At 38.2% G+C, this 14,780-nt stretch overlaps 2 protein-coding genes across 2 annotated transcripts; one reads left to right on the forward strand and one right to left on the reverse strand.

The window, feature by feature from the left end:
- Positions 1-7,390: 7,390 nt before the first annotated feature.
- Positions 7,391-9,262, forward strand: LOC121785886 (benzyl alcohol O-benzoyltransferase-like). The gene is made up of 2 exons (XM_042184353.1): positions 7,391-7,872; positions 8,019-9,262. The coding sequence occupies exons 1-2, from the start codon at positions 7,435-7,437 to the stop codon at positions 8,949-8,951; spliced, it is 1,371 nt and encodes a 456-aa protein (XP_042040287.1). The 5' UTR covers positions 7,391-7,434; the 3' UTR covers positions 8,952-9,262.
- A 1,518-nt stretch (positions 9,263-10,780) lies between these two features.
- LOC121787561 (glutamate decarboxylase-like) lies at positions 10,781-13,254 on the reverse strand. The gene is made up of 6 exons (XM_042186334.1): positions 13,118-13,254; positions 12,836-13,040; positions 12,013-12,428; positions 11,681-11,934; positions 11,526-11,578; positions 10,781-11,444 (listed from the first exon to the last, which is right to left on the reverse strand). The coding sequence occupies exons 1-6, from the start codon at positions 13,201-13,203 to the stop codon at positions 10,953-10,955; spliced, it is 1,506 nt and encodes a 501-aa protein (XP_042042268.1). The 5' UTR covers positions 13,204-13,254; the 3' UTR covers positions 10,781-10,952.
- Between the last annotated feature and the right edge of the window lie 1,526 nt (positions 13,255-14,780).

A 14,780-nucleotide genomic window follows, 5' to 3' on the forward strand; every position in this document is an offset into this window, starting at 1 on the left:
ACACAACATAGGAAATATCAGGCCTAGTACTAACCATCAAATACATCACAGGTCCAATAGCATTAGCATAGAGAACCTTTTTCATGGCATTGATATCATGTTCAGATTTGGGACACAAGTCTTTACTCAACATAAAATGAGCAGCTAAAGGAACTGAAGCTGGCTTGGCATCAAACATGTTAAATTTCTTCAGAATTTTGAGCACATAGGGTTCTTGATGCAAAATAAGTACACACTCTTTTCTATTCCTGAAAATATTAATTCCTAATATCTTCTGAGCATCCCCTAGATCTTTCATATCAAAATTCTCACTCAAAGCCGCTTGCACAACAGTTATAGTCTTCAAGCAGGGACCCATAATACGCATATCATCCACATATAACAGAAGGAAGACATGCACAATGTTCAAGTTTTTCATATACAAGCAAACATCAAAGGTACTTCTAACAAATCCTAACTTATGCATGCAAGTATTGAACTTAATATTCCACTGCCTAGGTGACTGTTTCAGACCATCACTGCCTAGGTGACTGTTTCAGACCATACAAAACATTCTTAAGCAAGTAAACATGATTGGGAAACTTAGGATCAACAAAGCCTTCAGGCTGTTTCATGTAAATTGGTTTATCCAAATCACCATGCAAGAAAGCAGTTTTGACATCCATTTGTTTCAATTCCCAATCAAAATGAGCACACAATGTAAGTATTAATCTCACAGTAGTAAATTTAACAACAGAAGCAAAGATTTGTGTATAATCTACCCCCTCTTGTTGAGTAAAACCCCTGGCCACTAATCTGGCCTTGTATCTCAAACCCTCCACCTCACTCTTTAGTTTATACAACCACCTGCAATCAACAACAGAGGCACCTAGAGGCAGAGGTACAAGAATCCAAGTTAAATTAACTTTCAAAGAGTTCATTTCCTCTAACATGGCTTTATGCCATTCATTCCAGAACTTTTATTTAGTAGCCTGCTTATAAGATTGAGGCTCATCCCATCAGATTCATGAACATTAAAAGCTAAGTTTATCAAAGCAACCAACCCCACATAGCCATCATATCTAGCAGGCTTCTGAATCTGTCTTCTAGGCCTATCTCTAGATAAGATATAATCATTCAAGTTGGGAGCATCCACAACATTTTGAACTCCTAAAGGGGAATTTAACACATTCTGGACAGGCATAGTAGGAGGATTACAAACAGGACTACCAGGCAAGTTAGCAGCATTGTCCACATTGTCAAGTAAGGGCATATTTACAACATTATCTTGCAGACCCCCCTCATTGGGTGTTTCACTAGGAGTATAGTTCCAAAATGGCTGCTCCACCTCAATTGGAACATCCTCTGGATGCTTCACATCAGTGGGTGTGTCTGTGGACTCCACCTCAATAAGAGGGTCATTGTCCACAATCTGTGGAGCAGGGTTTTTAGTCATTTGTAAGCAGGGGAACTCAGTTTCATTAAACACAACATCCCTACTAATAAAGAGTTTAAACCCTGGCTCATCTCTCAGCCATATCCTATACCCTTTCACACCTTCAGGATATCCCAAAAAAACACCTTTTCTAGATCTAGGTTCTAGCTTATCAATTTTAGTGTGAAAAAAAGCAGAGCAACCAAACACTCTCAGATTAGAAAGGTTAAGGGATTTCCCAGTAAACACATACTCATGACATTGTCCTTGCAAAGGTACAGAAGGAGATCTATTCACAAGATAAGTAGCAGTCATCAAAGCTTCACCCCAGAATTTTTTGGACAAACCAGATTTAGCTAGCATGCATCTTATCTATCAAGCAGAGTCCTATTCATCCTTTCAGCAACTCCATTCTGTTGTGGGGTATAAGGAACTGTCTTATGTCTTTTAATGCCAAAACCAGCACACAATTCATCAAATTGTTTATTACAAAACTCCAAACCATTGTCAGTTCTGATGGCCTTAATCTTTTTCCCAGTTTGAGTCTCAATAAAGGTTTTCCAAGTAGCAAATTTTCCAAAAACATCATATTTGTGTTTCATAAGAAAACACTAGACTTTCCTTGAAAAATCATCAATAATAGACACGAAATACACAGACCCAGAGTGGGAAGACACAGAAGCAGGGCACCACACATCCATATGCAAGTATTCCAAAACATTCTTACTAATGTTTGCAGGCACAGGAGTAGGAAAAGAAACCCTATGTTGTTTACCTAGAACACATGTGTCACAGAAAGGCATATTCCCATGAACATCAGAATCAGACAATATTGCATGCTTTTTCAAAATATTTAGCCTCTTCTCACTCATGTGACCTAGCCTGTTATGCCACAACAACAATTTGTCAGAATTTACCACATTAGCACATGATTTTTCACAAGTCAGAGGCACAACATTACAGACATACAACCCACATTTTCTTTTTGCCTTAAACAGGCACATGGAACCCTTGCAGATTTTCATGCTTCCTTCCCCCATTTACGACTCATGCCAGAGTTCTCTAAGGCAGTACATGACATCAAATTATAGCACAATTCAGGCACATATCTAACATCCTTCATGTTCAGCACATAGCCATTCTCAAACTGTAAACACACAGTGCCAATACCCTGAACTACACATTTTTTATCATCAGCCATAGAAACATAGGTATTAATTACAGGCTTAATATCAGTGAACACTTCCTTAAAAGGACTTACATGGTATGTACAGTCAGAATCACAGATCCAATCATTTGATGAGAAAGGACACTTGGGGGAAGCATTCATTTACAACAGATCATGCAACATAAACACAGATTCATTATCAACATCAAACTTTGCAATATTTGCAACACTTTCAATCTGAGAGTTCCCATTGTTATTAGGAGGTTTATACTTTTTAGGCTTATTACAATTCTTCTTAAAATGTCCATGTTTTCCACAATTATAACATTTCTTGATAAATCTAGGGTCCCTACTATTGGACCTATATCTGAATTTTTCCTGGAATTTGATCATCCATTAGATTCATTTCCCCTCCTTGAATTAGACCTTCCCCTAACATTTAAAACCTTATTAGGAGCAGACTTATCAGAAGCCCTTTCCCTTAGTTCCAATTCCTTAGATTTAAGAGAGCTAATTATCAAATCAAGAAGAGCAGTATCTCTGCCATATTTAATAGCAGCTTTTACATCACTGTAAGAATCAGGTATGGCATTCATCAAAGCAATTCTAGTATATTCATGAATAGTTTTATCTCCTGACCTCTTAATGTCTTGAACAAGTTTTTGAAATCTATCCACATTGTCATCAATATCTTTTGACAAATCAAGCTTAAATTTGAAAAGTTTTTCAAGCAAATACATCCTTGATGACATAGAAGTTTCAGTATACAAAGTATCAAGGTGTTTCCACATTTCAGAGGCAGATTCAATGTGATTAACCTTTCTAATCACAGAGTCAGACAAGTTGAGAATAATAGTTGCTTTAGCCAATTCATTCATTTCATCAAGTTTATCTTGTGGAGTATCAGTAGGCACAGAACCATCAACACATTTAAACACCTTTTGTTGAATAAGAACACATTTCAGCTTCTGTTTCCAGATCACAAAATCATTTTTGCCATTGAAATGGATCAGGCTAACAGGTTGAGCCATTTTTTAAACAAGAAAATTTTCAAGCAACATAGAGAGCAAGAAAATAACACAACACACAAACAAGCAGTCAACCAACACAAAGACAATCACCCAGGCAACAGAATACACAGATTCACACAGATTTCACCAGATTTTCACATAGAGGATCTCAAATCCTTGACTGTCACGAGCAGGGCCGACTAAGGCTATCCCAGTTCGCAATCACTTACTTTTGGAGGGCGCATGGGGTCACTTAGGCAGCACAATATGCTTGGTGGTCAAGTAATAAGAGATCAAAAACAGAGAGGGCCAAGAAACCACAGAAGCACAAATCACACAGTGAAAACACACCAAGGAAACCCTAAGTCTTGCCAAGCCTGTCTACCAGCAACAAGAGTCCCAATCCTATATTTGGCACTATTCAGAAACAGAAAATATCAGAGAGATTCAGCCAATTTACCAAAGCAAACCCCCACTCGAGGGAGGGTTCCACTTGTCCACCTCCTTAAGCGACTCGGCGTGCCAAAGCAGTCCCCCCGTGGCTCTGATACCACTGCAGGGATCAGACTAGCTTTGGATTCACTATTTACCGAGACCTCTTTGGTCTTGTTACAAGATAGCTCAATCAAACTATCAACCAAGCGAGTGATATTACAGGAACACTAGCTATTACAATTGAAGCCAGCTAATGAACTCAGACACCGCACTCCTGGACCAGAATCCTCAGAAACCACCGAGAACCCTGCACACTAGAAACCCTAGTTAGTAAAGGATGAAAGATCCTTTCGGATCTAAACAAAACATGCAGTAAAATGAGAGATAACAAAGGAATCGCATAGATCTAGTAGCTATGGTTCAGCCACCCGCTAATAGTACAGATCTACTCACCAAATCAATGATCCAAGGGAGCAACGTTGAATCCAATTGTGAAATCCTTCACACACCACGGATTACAACCCCAAACCACTCCACAACACCGGATCTGACCACTCTCAGACCTCACAACCACAAGAAACCTCTCAGCAAGAAACCCTATCTTCTCTGGAACCCAAGCAACCGAAGCAGTTGCTTATCTCCACCCACACACACCGTTTAATATTTGTATGTAAATTCTCCGTCACAACAGCGAAGAAATTAACGACAAGTCCGCTGCAGCACGCTTTAGAGCTGCTGAGAAATGCGAAATCACAAGCAACGTGGGAGTACGTGAAATCAGTTGTGGATTTGATGGTAACGAGGGGGCGGCCCTGTTTAAAAATGAGAGGGATCTATCTAGTGTATGATGTAACGCGGGCCGGGTTTGGCGAAGTGGACTATGGGTGGGGCACGACGGAGTATGGTGGGCCGGCCTTATGTGGTATTGATCTAGTTCCTGGAGTTGTGAGTTTTGCTCTACCATAGAAGAATGCTAAGGGCGAGAAGGGAATAAGGCTCACCATGTCCTTGCCGCCAAACGCCATGGACAAATTCATAAATGAGCTTGACATGGCCTTGGCTGATGCTCACAAAAGCTTGGTTATTAGAGAATCAGCGTTGTAATGTTACTAAGTTGCATCTTAATTAGTCCTAGGGCTAGTGTGTCCTCACATAAAATAGGCCGAGACTCCACATAGTATAGTAGGACCAGTCGTATTATTGAAAGTAAATCTTTGTATTTATATCTAAGTTAAACATTTAATTATATTGAAATATGTACTTTCTTTATGGACCTTTTTATTTTACCAGTATTATGATATGTGCTTATAGAGAGTGAATGGCATAATCCAGACTCCAGAGTGAGGGATCACAGATGTACGCATGACATCTTATTCACTGTCACTAAATTAACAAGTACGTACTAGTGTAATATGTGTATTATAAACAGGGACGGAACAAGGAAATTATAATAGGAAGCCGGGAAATTATATAATAGAAGGGGCAAAAATATTAACATACAAATAAATAAATATAAAATTAATATATATACATTAAATTAATATTGTATACTCCCTCCGTCCCTCTGTAGTAGAGACATTTCTTTTCGGCACGAGATTTAAGAAAAGTTATGTTAAATGAGTTAAGTAAATGAATAATAAAGTAGAAAAGCAAAAAGGTAGAGAAATGAAGAGAGGGTAAAGTAAAAGAGAAGCAAAGTTGTTGTTTTTTGCCAAAAAAGAAAACGACTCAGCTACATTGAGACAACCCAAAAAGAAATACGGCTCAGCTACAGAGGGACGGGGGGAGTATTATTTTAGAGGAGGGTAAGCCTACGTGTATGTCAGGAGGGCAAGTAAAAAAATATTTTTTCTAAATAAAGGGGGCAAATTAGTTGAATATTGATATATTTAAGTATGGAGTGCGTTATAATGCTAACTTTTTTTAAATTGCTAACTTGTTAACTCATCAACCTGGTGAATTAAAAATGTCAACACGATCACATTAAAATGTCAACACATATTTGTGTTGACATTTTAATAAACTGTGTTGACAATTAAATATTATTGTCAACACAGTGTATTAAAATATCAACTTAAGTTTATGTTAACATTTCATTATAATCATGTTGGCATTTTTAATACACTACGTCGATGAGTTAGCAAGTTAGCAACTTAAGAAAAGTTAGCAATTGATCACACCGCATTTAAGTATTATAACATATATATCTACATGTCTATAGATAAATGAGGTGGGGCATTTTCCCCTTCTCACCATATTATAGATCCGTCCCAGACTATAAAATAAAATATAGTAGTATACTATAAATGGAGTAATAAATACTACATTCGTCCCGCATTAACTGTCACATTTGTATTTCTACACTCGTTTTATAAAAGTGATAATAAATAGTTAAAGTCGAGAAATAGTAAAATAAGAGAGATAATAAGGTAGAGAAGAATCTTCTTTACATTATTCTCTCTTTTACTTTAATATTTTCTACTTTAATTATTTATTATCATTTTTATAAAAGAGTGCAGAAAAGTAAATGTGACAGTTAATGCGAGATGGAAGTAGTATATATTTAAAAACTCAAAATATTCGAATGTTACACGTACTGTTTTTTTATTTTTTAAATATAATAAACGTGTTAATTGCAAAAATATATCGCAAAAGTTTTAACAGAATGTTTTACACCAAAACAATTTGCTAGCCCCCTTACTTGCACGTAGCAACCACTCATTCATATCATTAGTGCTCGCGGTCCCCTCTTCGTCGGCCAAATGCCACGAGAATAAAAAATATATATCATAAGTTTGCAAGTAATTGAATTTACAAATGGTGTTTTCGTACTCTTCAACCACACAATAATCGATTCGTATTTATTTGTAGGGGATTCAAGTCATTTTCTAACTTGCAAGTAATTGAATTTACAAATGGTGTTTTCGTACTCTTCAACCACACAATAATCGATTCGTATTTATTTGTAGGGCATTCAAGTCATTTTCTAACTTGCAAGTAATTGAATTTACAAATGGTGTTTTCATACTCTTCAACCACACAATAATCGATTCGTATTTATTTGTAAGGCATTCTAGTCATTTTCCTTTTTGAAGCGTATAATACAATTATTTTATCTTAATTCTATCTTGACTCCTCAATTTGTATTCACTTTCTTACGTTATTATCTGTTCACTTGATTTTCTAACATCATTTTGATAAATTTTGTACCCAAAAAACGTCTTTGTTTATAGTGGAAGGGGAAATTATTTTTAATTGATTTTTAATATTAGAAGTGAAGCAGTAATAATATAGTAGAATTTTAATCACATATTTAAAACATGCCATTCATCCATATGCTCTATAAATACTGAAAATATACTTCTTCATAACACACTTGCGTGTAAATCAAGCTATATCGTAAAGAGATGCAATCAACTATAAACTTCAATGTGGCTACCAAAAAACCGGAGCTGATAGCTCCGGCAAAGCCAACGCCTCACGAATTCAAGGTCCTCTCCGACATCGACGATCAAGAGGGCCTCCGCTTCCAAATCCCAGTTATTCAATTCTACCGGAGAAATCTCTCCTCAAAAGAGAGAGACCCCGTGAAGGTGATCCGTGACGCCATAGCCAACGCCTTGGTTCCATACTACCCTTTTGCCGGGCGGCTGAGGGAGCACGCCAACCGGAAGCTGGTGGTGGAGTGCAACGGAGAAGGGGTGGTTTTCATTGAGGCTGATGCCGACGTGGCACTGCAGCAGCTCGGTGATGCCCTCTATCCGCCCTTCCCAAATTTGGACAACCTGCTCCACCACCTCCCAGCCACTGCCGGAATCATCGATTGCCCTTTGTTACTTATTCAGGTACACCCATCACAAGCGAGAGACGTTTTTTTTTTTACAGAAAATGGTAATTAAAGAATTTGTATGAGATAAAATCAAATAAGAGAGTAATTGTGAGTACTATATTTTAGCAGTTTATAATTTAAATTGATGAATGATGAATGCAGGTGACGCGGCTGAAATGCGGGGGGTTTGTGGTAGCCACCCGCTTGAATCATACAATGAGCGACGCGGCCGGGCTGGTCCAGTTTATGTCCGCGGTGGGCGAATTTGCCCGCGGAGACGCATCGCCTTCAATCCAGCCTGTTTGGGAAAGACACCTCCTCAGCGCTCGTAACCCACCGCGCGTGACATGCACGCACCACGAGTATGACCACAACACTACTACTTCTGAAGGAAACCACGCCCCACCTGACGATGACAATAAAATGGTGGACCGCAGCTTCCTCTTCACTCCCGCCGACATCTCCGCCCTCCGGCGCATCCTACCACCGCGCCTCCGCGGCAGCTCCAGCTTTGAGATTGCGACAGCTTGCACTTGGCGCTGCCGGGCAATCTCCCTCTCGCTAAACCCCGAGGAAGAGATCGCACTCTCGTGCTTAGTAAATGTTCGGAAGCGACTCAATCCGCCGCTCCCGGAGGGGTACTACGGCAACGCTGTAGTCTACCCTGCCACCGTCACAACAGCGGAGAAATTAACGACAAGTCCGTTGCAGCACGCTGTGGAGCTGTTGAGAAATGCAAAATCACGAGCAGCATGGGAGTACGTAAAATCAGTTGCGGATTTGATGGTAATGAGAGGGCGGCCCTGTTTTAAAACAAGAGGGATTTATCTAGTGTCGGACGTAACGCGGGCCGGGTTTGGCGAAGTGGACTATGGGTGGGGCTCGGCAGAGTATGGTGGACCGGCCTTATGTGGTATTGATCTTGTTCCTGGAGTTGTGAGTTTTGCTCTACCATATAAGAGTACAAATGGAGAGAAGGGAATAAGGTTCACCATGTCTTTGCCATCAAATGCCATGGACAAATTCATAAATGAGCTTGAGACGGCCATGGCTGTTGCTCGGAAAAGCTTGTTTATTAGAGAATCGGCGTTGTGATATTACTAAGGTTGCCATTTTAATAATTCCCAAGACCAGTGTGTCCTCACACAAAATAAGCGGAGACTCAAGACTATAGTATGACTAGTCCTACTATTGAAATTAAATCTTAATATTTGTGTGTATGTTAAATCTATAATGATATTGAATTGTGTACTGTACTTTTTGTGTGCAAGGCAAGTTTAGTAGAATTGTAATCAATAAAAAAGGGGAAGTTTCGACTTCTTCAACGAGTACTTACACGTTGTTGAGGGTTGAGACCATCGGTTGCAAGTGCTTGAATTTATTCTGTTTTGGTCTGTTCGGTTCAATTCAGCATACTTGCCATTATTTTTGCATATGCCATCAGCCATAAATGCTCTCATTTGAAGACAATGCTAGAAGCGGTCGTCGACTACTATTTATGGATTGGGATACATTGTTTGATGTCCAGATCAACATCGATATAAACGTGCAATCACTCGATCATATGTTAGTTAGTAGTAGTAAATTTTTCAGATCAAGAAGTAAGGCATTATTCAAAACCACATGATGTTCTTTTGATTCTTGCAGCTCGATTTCACGTTCAAGTACTTACAATTAGGGATGTCAATCGGGCCGGCCCGTCGGGTTTCGGGCCAACCCTACTCGGGTTGCGGGTCAATCGGGTGCGGGCTAATCGGGTTGTGATTTCTTTCGGGTTATAAAAGCTCAGCCCTAACCCTAAAAGCTCGGGTTTCGGGCTAGCCCAGCGGGTTAATATGGTTGCTACCGATAATATTAACATGCGATCAACCCAATAAATAATTATTAAAATTACTAATATTCATGCAATGTAAAACATTTAATTATGATATATTTGAGATATATGCTTAAACTCAATCATAAACATGATCAAATACTAATATTTCATATATTTCGTAGAATTTTAATGCATGTTTTAAAAATTTAAATATTTTTCTTGTGAATTTGAAGTTTTTAATTTATTTATCAATTATTATATTAATAAAAATTCAATATATAATTTGTATATATAATATAAAATTGAAAGTTATTTTTTAGTTAAAATTAATCAATAAAATGTCGAATTAGGAGTAAAAAAAATAGAATAATAGAAACTTTATCGGGTTTTCGGGCCAGCCCATCGGGTTTTCGGGTCTGGCCCTAATGGGTTGCGGGTTAATCGGGTGCGGGCTAATCGGGTTTTGATTTTATCGGGCTAGAAATTTCCAACCCTAACCCTATAAATTTGACGGGCTATTCGGGCCAGCCCACGGGTTACGGGCTACATTGACATCCCTACTTACAATTACATGTGATTCTGAATTCCGAGTTCATCATAGCAAAGACAGCTAAATGAAAAATATTTAACAAATCAATAAATCGGCGATTTCATGGTATATTAATCAGAACATAATTGATGGTACAAGAAGATAAAGGGATGGTGGTTCTCCTCCAACTCCACGGCCGCCGCGGTGACCCTGGCGGGGAGTGAATATACTACATTTATCTACGTAAAATGTAGATCGACGCTATATCATTTAATTTCACAAAATTAGATGTCTTGTCACATTTATTATTTGGTCAAAATCCATTGACCGGGCATATTTATTCCATGATTTCTACAATACATTGTTTGATTTCTAGATCAACATCGATATAAACGTGCAATCACTCGATCATATGTTAGTTAGTAGTAGTAAATTTTTCAGATCAAGAAGTAAGGCATTATTCAAAACCACGTGATGTTCTTTTGATTCTTGCAGCTCGATTTCACGTTCAAGTACTTACAATTACAAGCGATTCTGAATTCCGAGTTCATCATAACAAAGACAGCTAAATGAAAAATATTTATCAAATCAATAAATCGACGATTTCATGGTATATTAATCAGAACATAATTGATGGTACAAGAAGATAAAGGGTTACCGCACACACAATTAACATAATAAAAAAACAAAAATCAAATAAAATAACTAAAGCAGCCAATTAATAAAATTGTGATTTCTTCAACAGTGCAACTTAGCACACTCGGTTAGTCCTCTTCTTCTCAGCAACAAACTTCCTCCAAGTCGACGTGATCTCCCTCTGCAACTCGATTACAGTCTTCTTAACCATTGGCACATGGTGGTTGTTCTCCTCCACCTCCACGGCCGCCGCGGTGAGCTTCGCGGTGACCCTGGCAGGGAGGGTGTCGAGCTCATGCAGGACCTTCTCAATGTCCATCACCAGCCTCTCCGCTAGGGTCCTCGAGAAGTCCTCTCGGATCACCACGCGCAGCACGGTCACGTGCTGCGCGTCGGCCGGCATGGTATAGGCGGGAACAATCCATCCAAAGCGGCGGAGCATCTCCGAGATCTCGAACTCAGTGTGGCGGCTGCTGTCCTTGAGGCTGAACGCCACCAAGGGCACGCCCTTGTCCTTCGACACGATGTTGAACCGCCCGGTCTTTTCCAGTCCTTCCTTCAGCACCATTGCATTTTCTTGGCAGTTCTCCATTATATTACGGTACCCCTGTTCACAAATTCCCAATTTTTCAACCATTTTGTGATATATTTTTCAACATATGTAACAATTTTTTTAAAATGTCCTTACCTCATTGCCTAAGCGGATGAGTTGGTAATATTGAGCAATAACTTGACTCGAACCTGAAATACAGAACAATCAGTATCATACTAACGTGGAGTTCGAATATGCTTAATCGAAACCATGCAGATATAAATAAATAAATAAAGAAGAAAAAAAAATACCTTTGGAGAAATTGAGAGTGAAAGTGGGTTGGTCAGCACCAAGGTAATTAATATGGAAGATAAGTTCTTCAGGTAAATCTTCTTTGCTTCTCCAAATAGCCCACCCAATTCCTGCATAAACAAGCCCATATTTGTGGCCACTCACATTAATACTCTTCACCAATGGCAATCTGAAGTCCCACTCCAATTCTGGGTACAAAAATGGTGCAATAAATCCACCACTAGCTGCATCCACATGGATAGGTGTGTCCCATCTGCATATATATTATTACATCAAACATAAGAATCTCTATTTCTCTCTCATTTTTAGTATGTATAGGTTGAGACTACACCCTGTTTGTTTGTTCTTCTCAACTAAGAGGTCGTTGAGGCGCTTGACGTCTTCGAACTCTCCGTTGAGGGTGGACCCGAGGATAGCGGCCACGCAGATGGTGTTCTCGTCCACCATCTCGGCGGCCTTCTCCGGGTCCATGACGTAGTAGCCGTCTCTGAGCTTGACTTCCTTGAGCTCGACTTCGAAGTAACGGGCGAATTTCTCCCAGCAGACTTGGACGTTGGCGCCCGTGACGATGTTGGGCTTGTCGTAAGGCTTGCCGAGCTGCTTCATCTTGTTTTGCCATCTCCTCTTGAAGGCGAGTCCCGCAAGCATGATGGCCTCCGACGAACCCACCGTGCCCACGCCCACCGCCGCCTCTCCCTCCCCCAGCGGGGCATTGAACAGGTGCGCTATCATGTTTACGCATCGGTTCTGCCATAAATATTTTACATTTAGCGTTACTAGCGGCAGCTTGGCAGGAAAGATAGATAAAACAAACCATGATAACAGAACATTTTACTACCTAATTAAAGTCAAATTAAAAAAGAAAAAAAAAATCTAAAGCATAGGTCACGGCCCAAATTATTCTTCCAATTCACAAGTCGTGTTGGGCACGATTTCTAATATGTTCAAACACAAATAATTTTTCATACTTTATATTAGTAGTAGTATACTAAACCTTGCCCATTTTTCTTCTTGTTGATTCCCAAAAAGTCAAGAATCATTCTTAGTTAATAATAGGTCTAGTTGAACATTTTTCACTCAATATGTAGCTTAGAATCCAACATTTATTTTTTATATAGAAAAAAAAGGAATAAGTAAAAGATGAAATTACTAACCTGCAACTCAGTTGTGACAGGGTACTCATCCATGTCAACGTAATTTTTGTTGATGGCATCCATAATAAGCTTGTCACACTCCGGCTCCATCCATGTTGTCACGAACGACGCCAAATTCAACCTCGGATTCCCATCGAGCATAAGCTCATCGTTTATGATTTGATACGCTGCCTCCTTTGGGATCGAGTTCTCAGGCATCTGAAACCTACACGCGTCATTCAGTATTTAGTCGATCTATATAATAACCATGAAGCGCAGTTTAGTTGAAAAAAAAATGTATACCTAGGGAGGGAGTTGCAAACATATCGGGAGGCAAACGTAGAGTGGATGGAGACGTCGGTATTCGAGGCGGTCTTTGAGAGAACCATTGTTGAGTAGCAAAATTGAAAACAGAGATGGAATAGTATAGATTCTTGTTTGGTTGTAGAATTGGAATGGTTTTGGGGGTGGCGGCAGTTGAGTTTATATAGTGAGAGGAAATGGGCAATTTTGGAAATAACTGCATTTACTATTCAAATTCAGCTTAAGAATAATTTTCAGCTGGTATGTGGGAAAGGGGACATCTTACGCAGCTGCACCAATACTTTTATTTTCAGTTGACTTTCTTTTGAACGGCGAATATCAAATTTAAATTAATTATTTGATCCCTCTATACTCCTAGCTTAGGAACGTTTATTTTTATTATTAATCAGATACATAATTGACTATTTTTATTCTTCTTATTATTAATTTTTTAATCCTATCTTCGGAAATATATTAATCGAGTCAAATTAATTCAATTGTAAGTCATTTGTGATATCTCAAAATTTTAATCTATTTTACCCTATATACATATATATATATGGCAATCCATGAAGTAAATCTCATTATAATTTTAGAATTCCAAGTTTGTGTGTAAGAAAAATAGAGGCTGCAATCTAATTTTGGGATTCAGCAAGTCAGACTTCATGTTCGTTCAATATTTAGGTTTATTAACCACAGAAAACGCGTGGTCTTAATTTGAGACCAGTCAAATTCTAATTATGTAAACGACTCTTTTCTTCTTTTAAATGGCAAGAAAATAGAAACGGTCTGGTCTCTCACTTGTTTGAAAAGTTATCTATTTATATTAAATAAATATATAGCGTGAAATTGCAATATTAGAAGGGTTAAAATGTAAGGAGAAAGTATTAAAATAAAGTGTATAAGATTATTAAATATATGGCGGGACATAATTTTATTGCACTCTCTCTTTCTAACAACTTTTTTTGTTAGACCAAATAGAAATTTTGAATCCCCTTAAAAAAATTGAATATTTTAGATGTATATATTTACGCCTACAACTGTAGACTCAATTAATTATTTAGGCTCTTTTTTCAGGTGTGAAATATTTATTAATAAATGAGTTCACGCGAACTGACTAGGATATGAAATAAAATGTGAAAATATGACACTAATATGCCAATACTTATTACGTAGTAGTTGCGAAAAACACACGAATACAACTGCTACGCGACGATTATTTAAATTGATTTGGGGACAAAAATAGAGCATGTCCATAACTACAAGATATAACATAAGATACTTTACGAAAGTAACTTTTTGTTATTAACTTGACATATCTAACCACTTTCATGTCCAATAGTATTGTAAAATTAATAGATATACTATATACAAGTAGGCCTATCTGCAAAGAAAATAGAACACATATTTAATTTTAAAACATAGTAGTGGCTTGAGCCTTTTGGATTAATAAAAAAAATACATATGAAAAATGGCAAACCCAAAAATGCCTATTGAAACAAGTGAAATACCACTATTCTTATTTATAGTGAATTATTGTGTAAAATTTTATCATCAATTAAATAGTAGAAAAGTATCTTATCAAAATCTTAAATTATAAATAAATAAATTCTGAAAAAACACAGTCCCTTCAAAAACTTTTCACGCGGGCTCCAACTATACA

This window comes from Salvia splendens, chromosome 22, assembly GCF_004379255.2.
Source record: "Salvia splendens isolate huo1 chromosome 22, SspV2, whole genome shotgun sequence".
Classification (NCBI taxonomy): domain Eukaryota; kingdom Viridiplantae; phylum Streptophyta; class Magnoliopsida; order Lamiales; family Lamiaceae; genus Salvia; species Salvia splendens.

What these genes read in the sequence shown, in the direction of transcription:
- LOC121785886 (XM_042184353.1), top strand. Translation starts at nt 7,435, where the DNA reads ATGCAATCAACTATAAACTTCAATGTGGCTACCAAAAAACCGGAGCTG. An exon ending in GCCCTTTGTTACTTATTCAG is followed by an intron (nt 7,873 to 8,018) that starts GTACACCCATCA and finishes TGATGAATGCAG; the next exon opens with GTGACGCGGCTGAAATGCGG.
- LOC121787561 (XM_042186334.1), bottom strand. Translation starts at nt 13,203, where the DNA reads ATGGTTCTCTCAAAGACCGCCTCGAATACCGACGTCTCCATCCACTCT. An exon ending in GTTTGCAACTCCCTCCCTAG is followed by an intron (nt 13,041 to 13,117) that starts GTATACATTTTT and finishes TGACGCGTGTAG; the next exon opens with GTTTCAGATGCCTGAGAACT. An exon ending in TCATCCGCTTAGGCAATGAG is followed by an intron (nt 11,445 to 11,525) that starts GTAAGGACATTT and finishes ATTTGTGAACAG; the next exon opens with GGGTACCGTAATATAATGGA.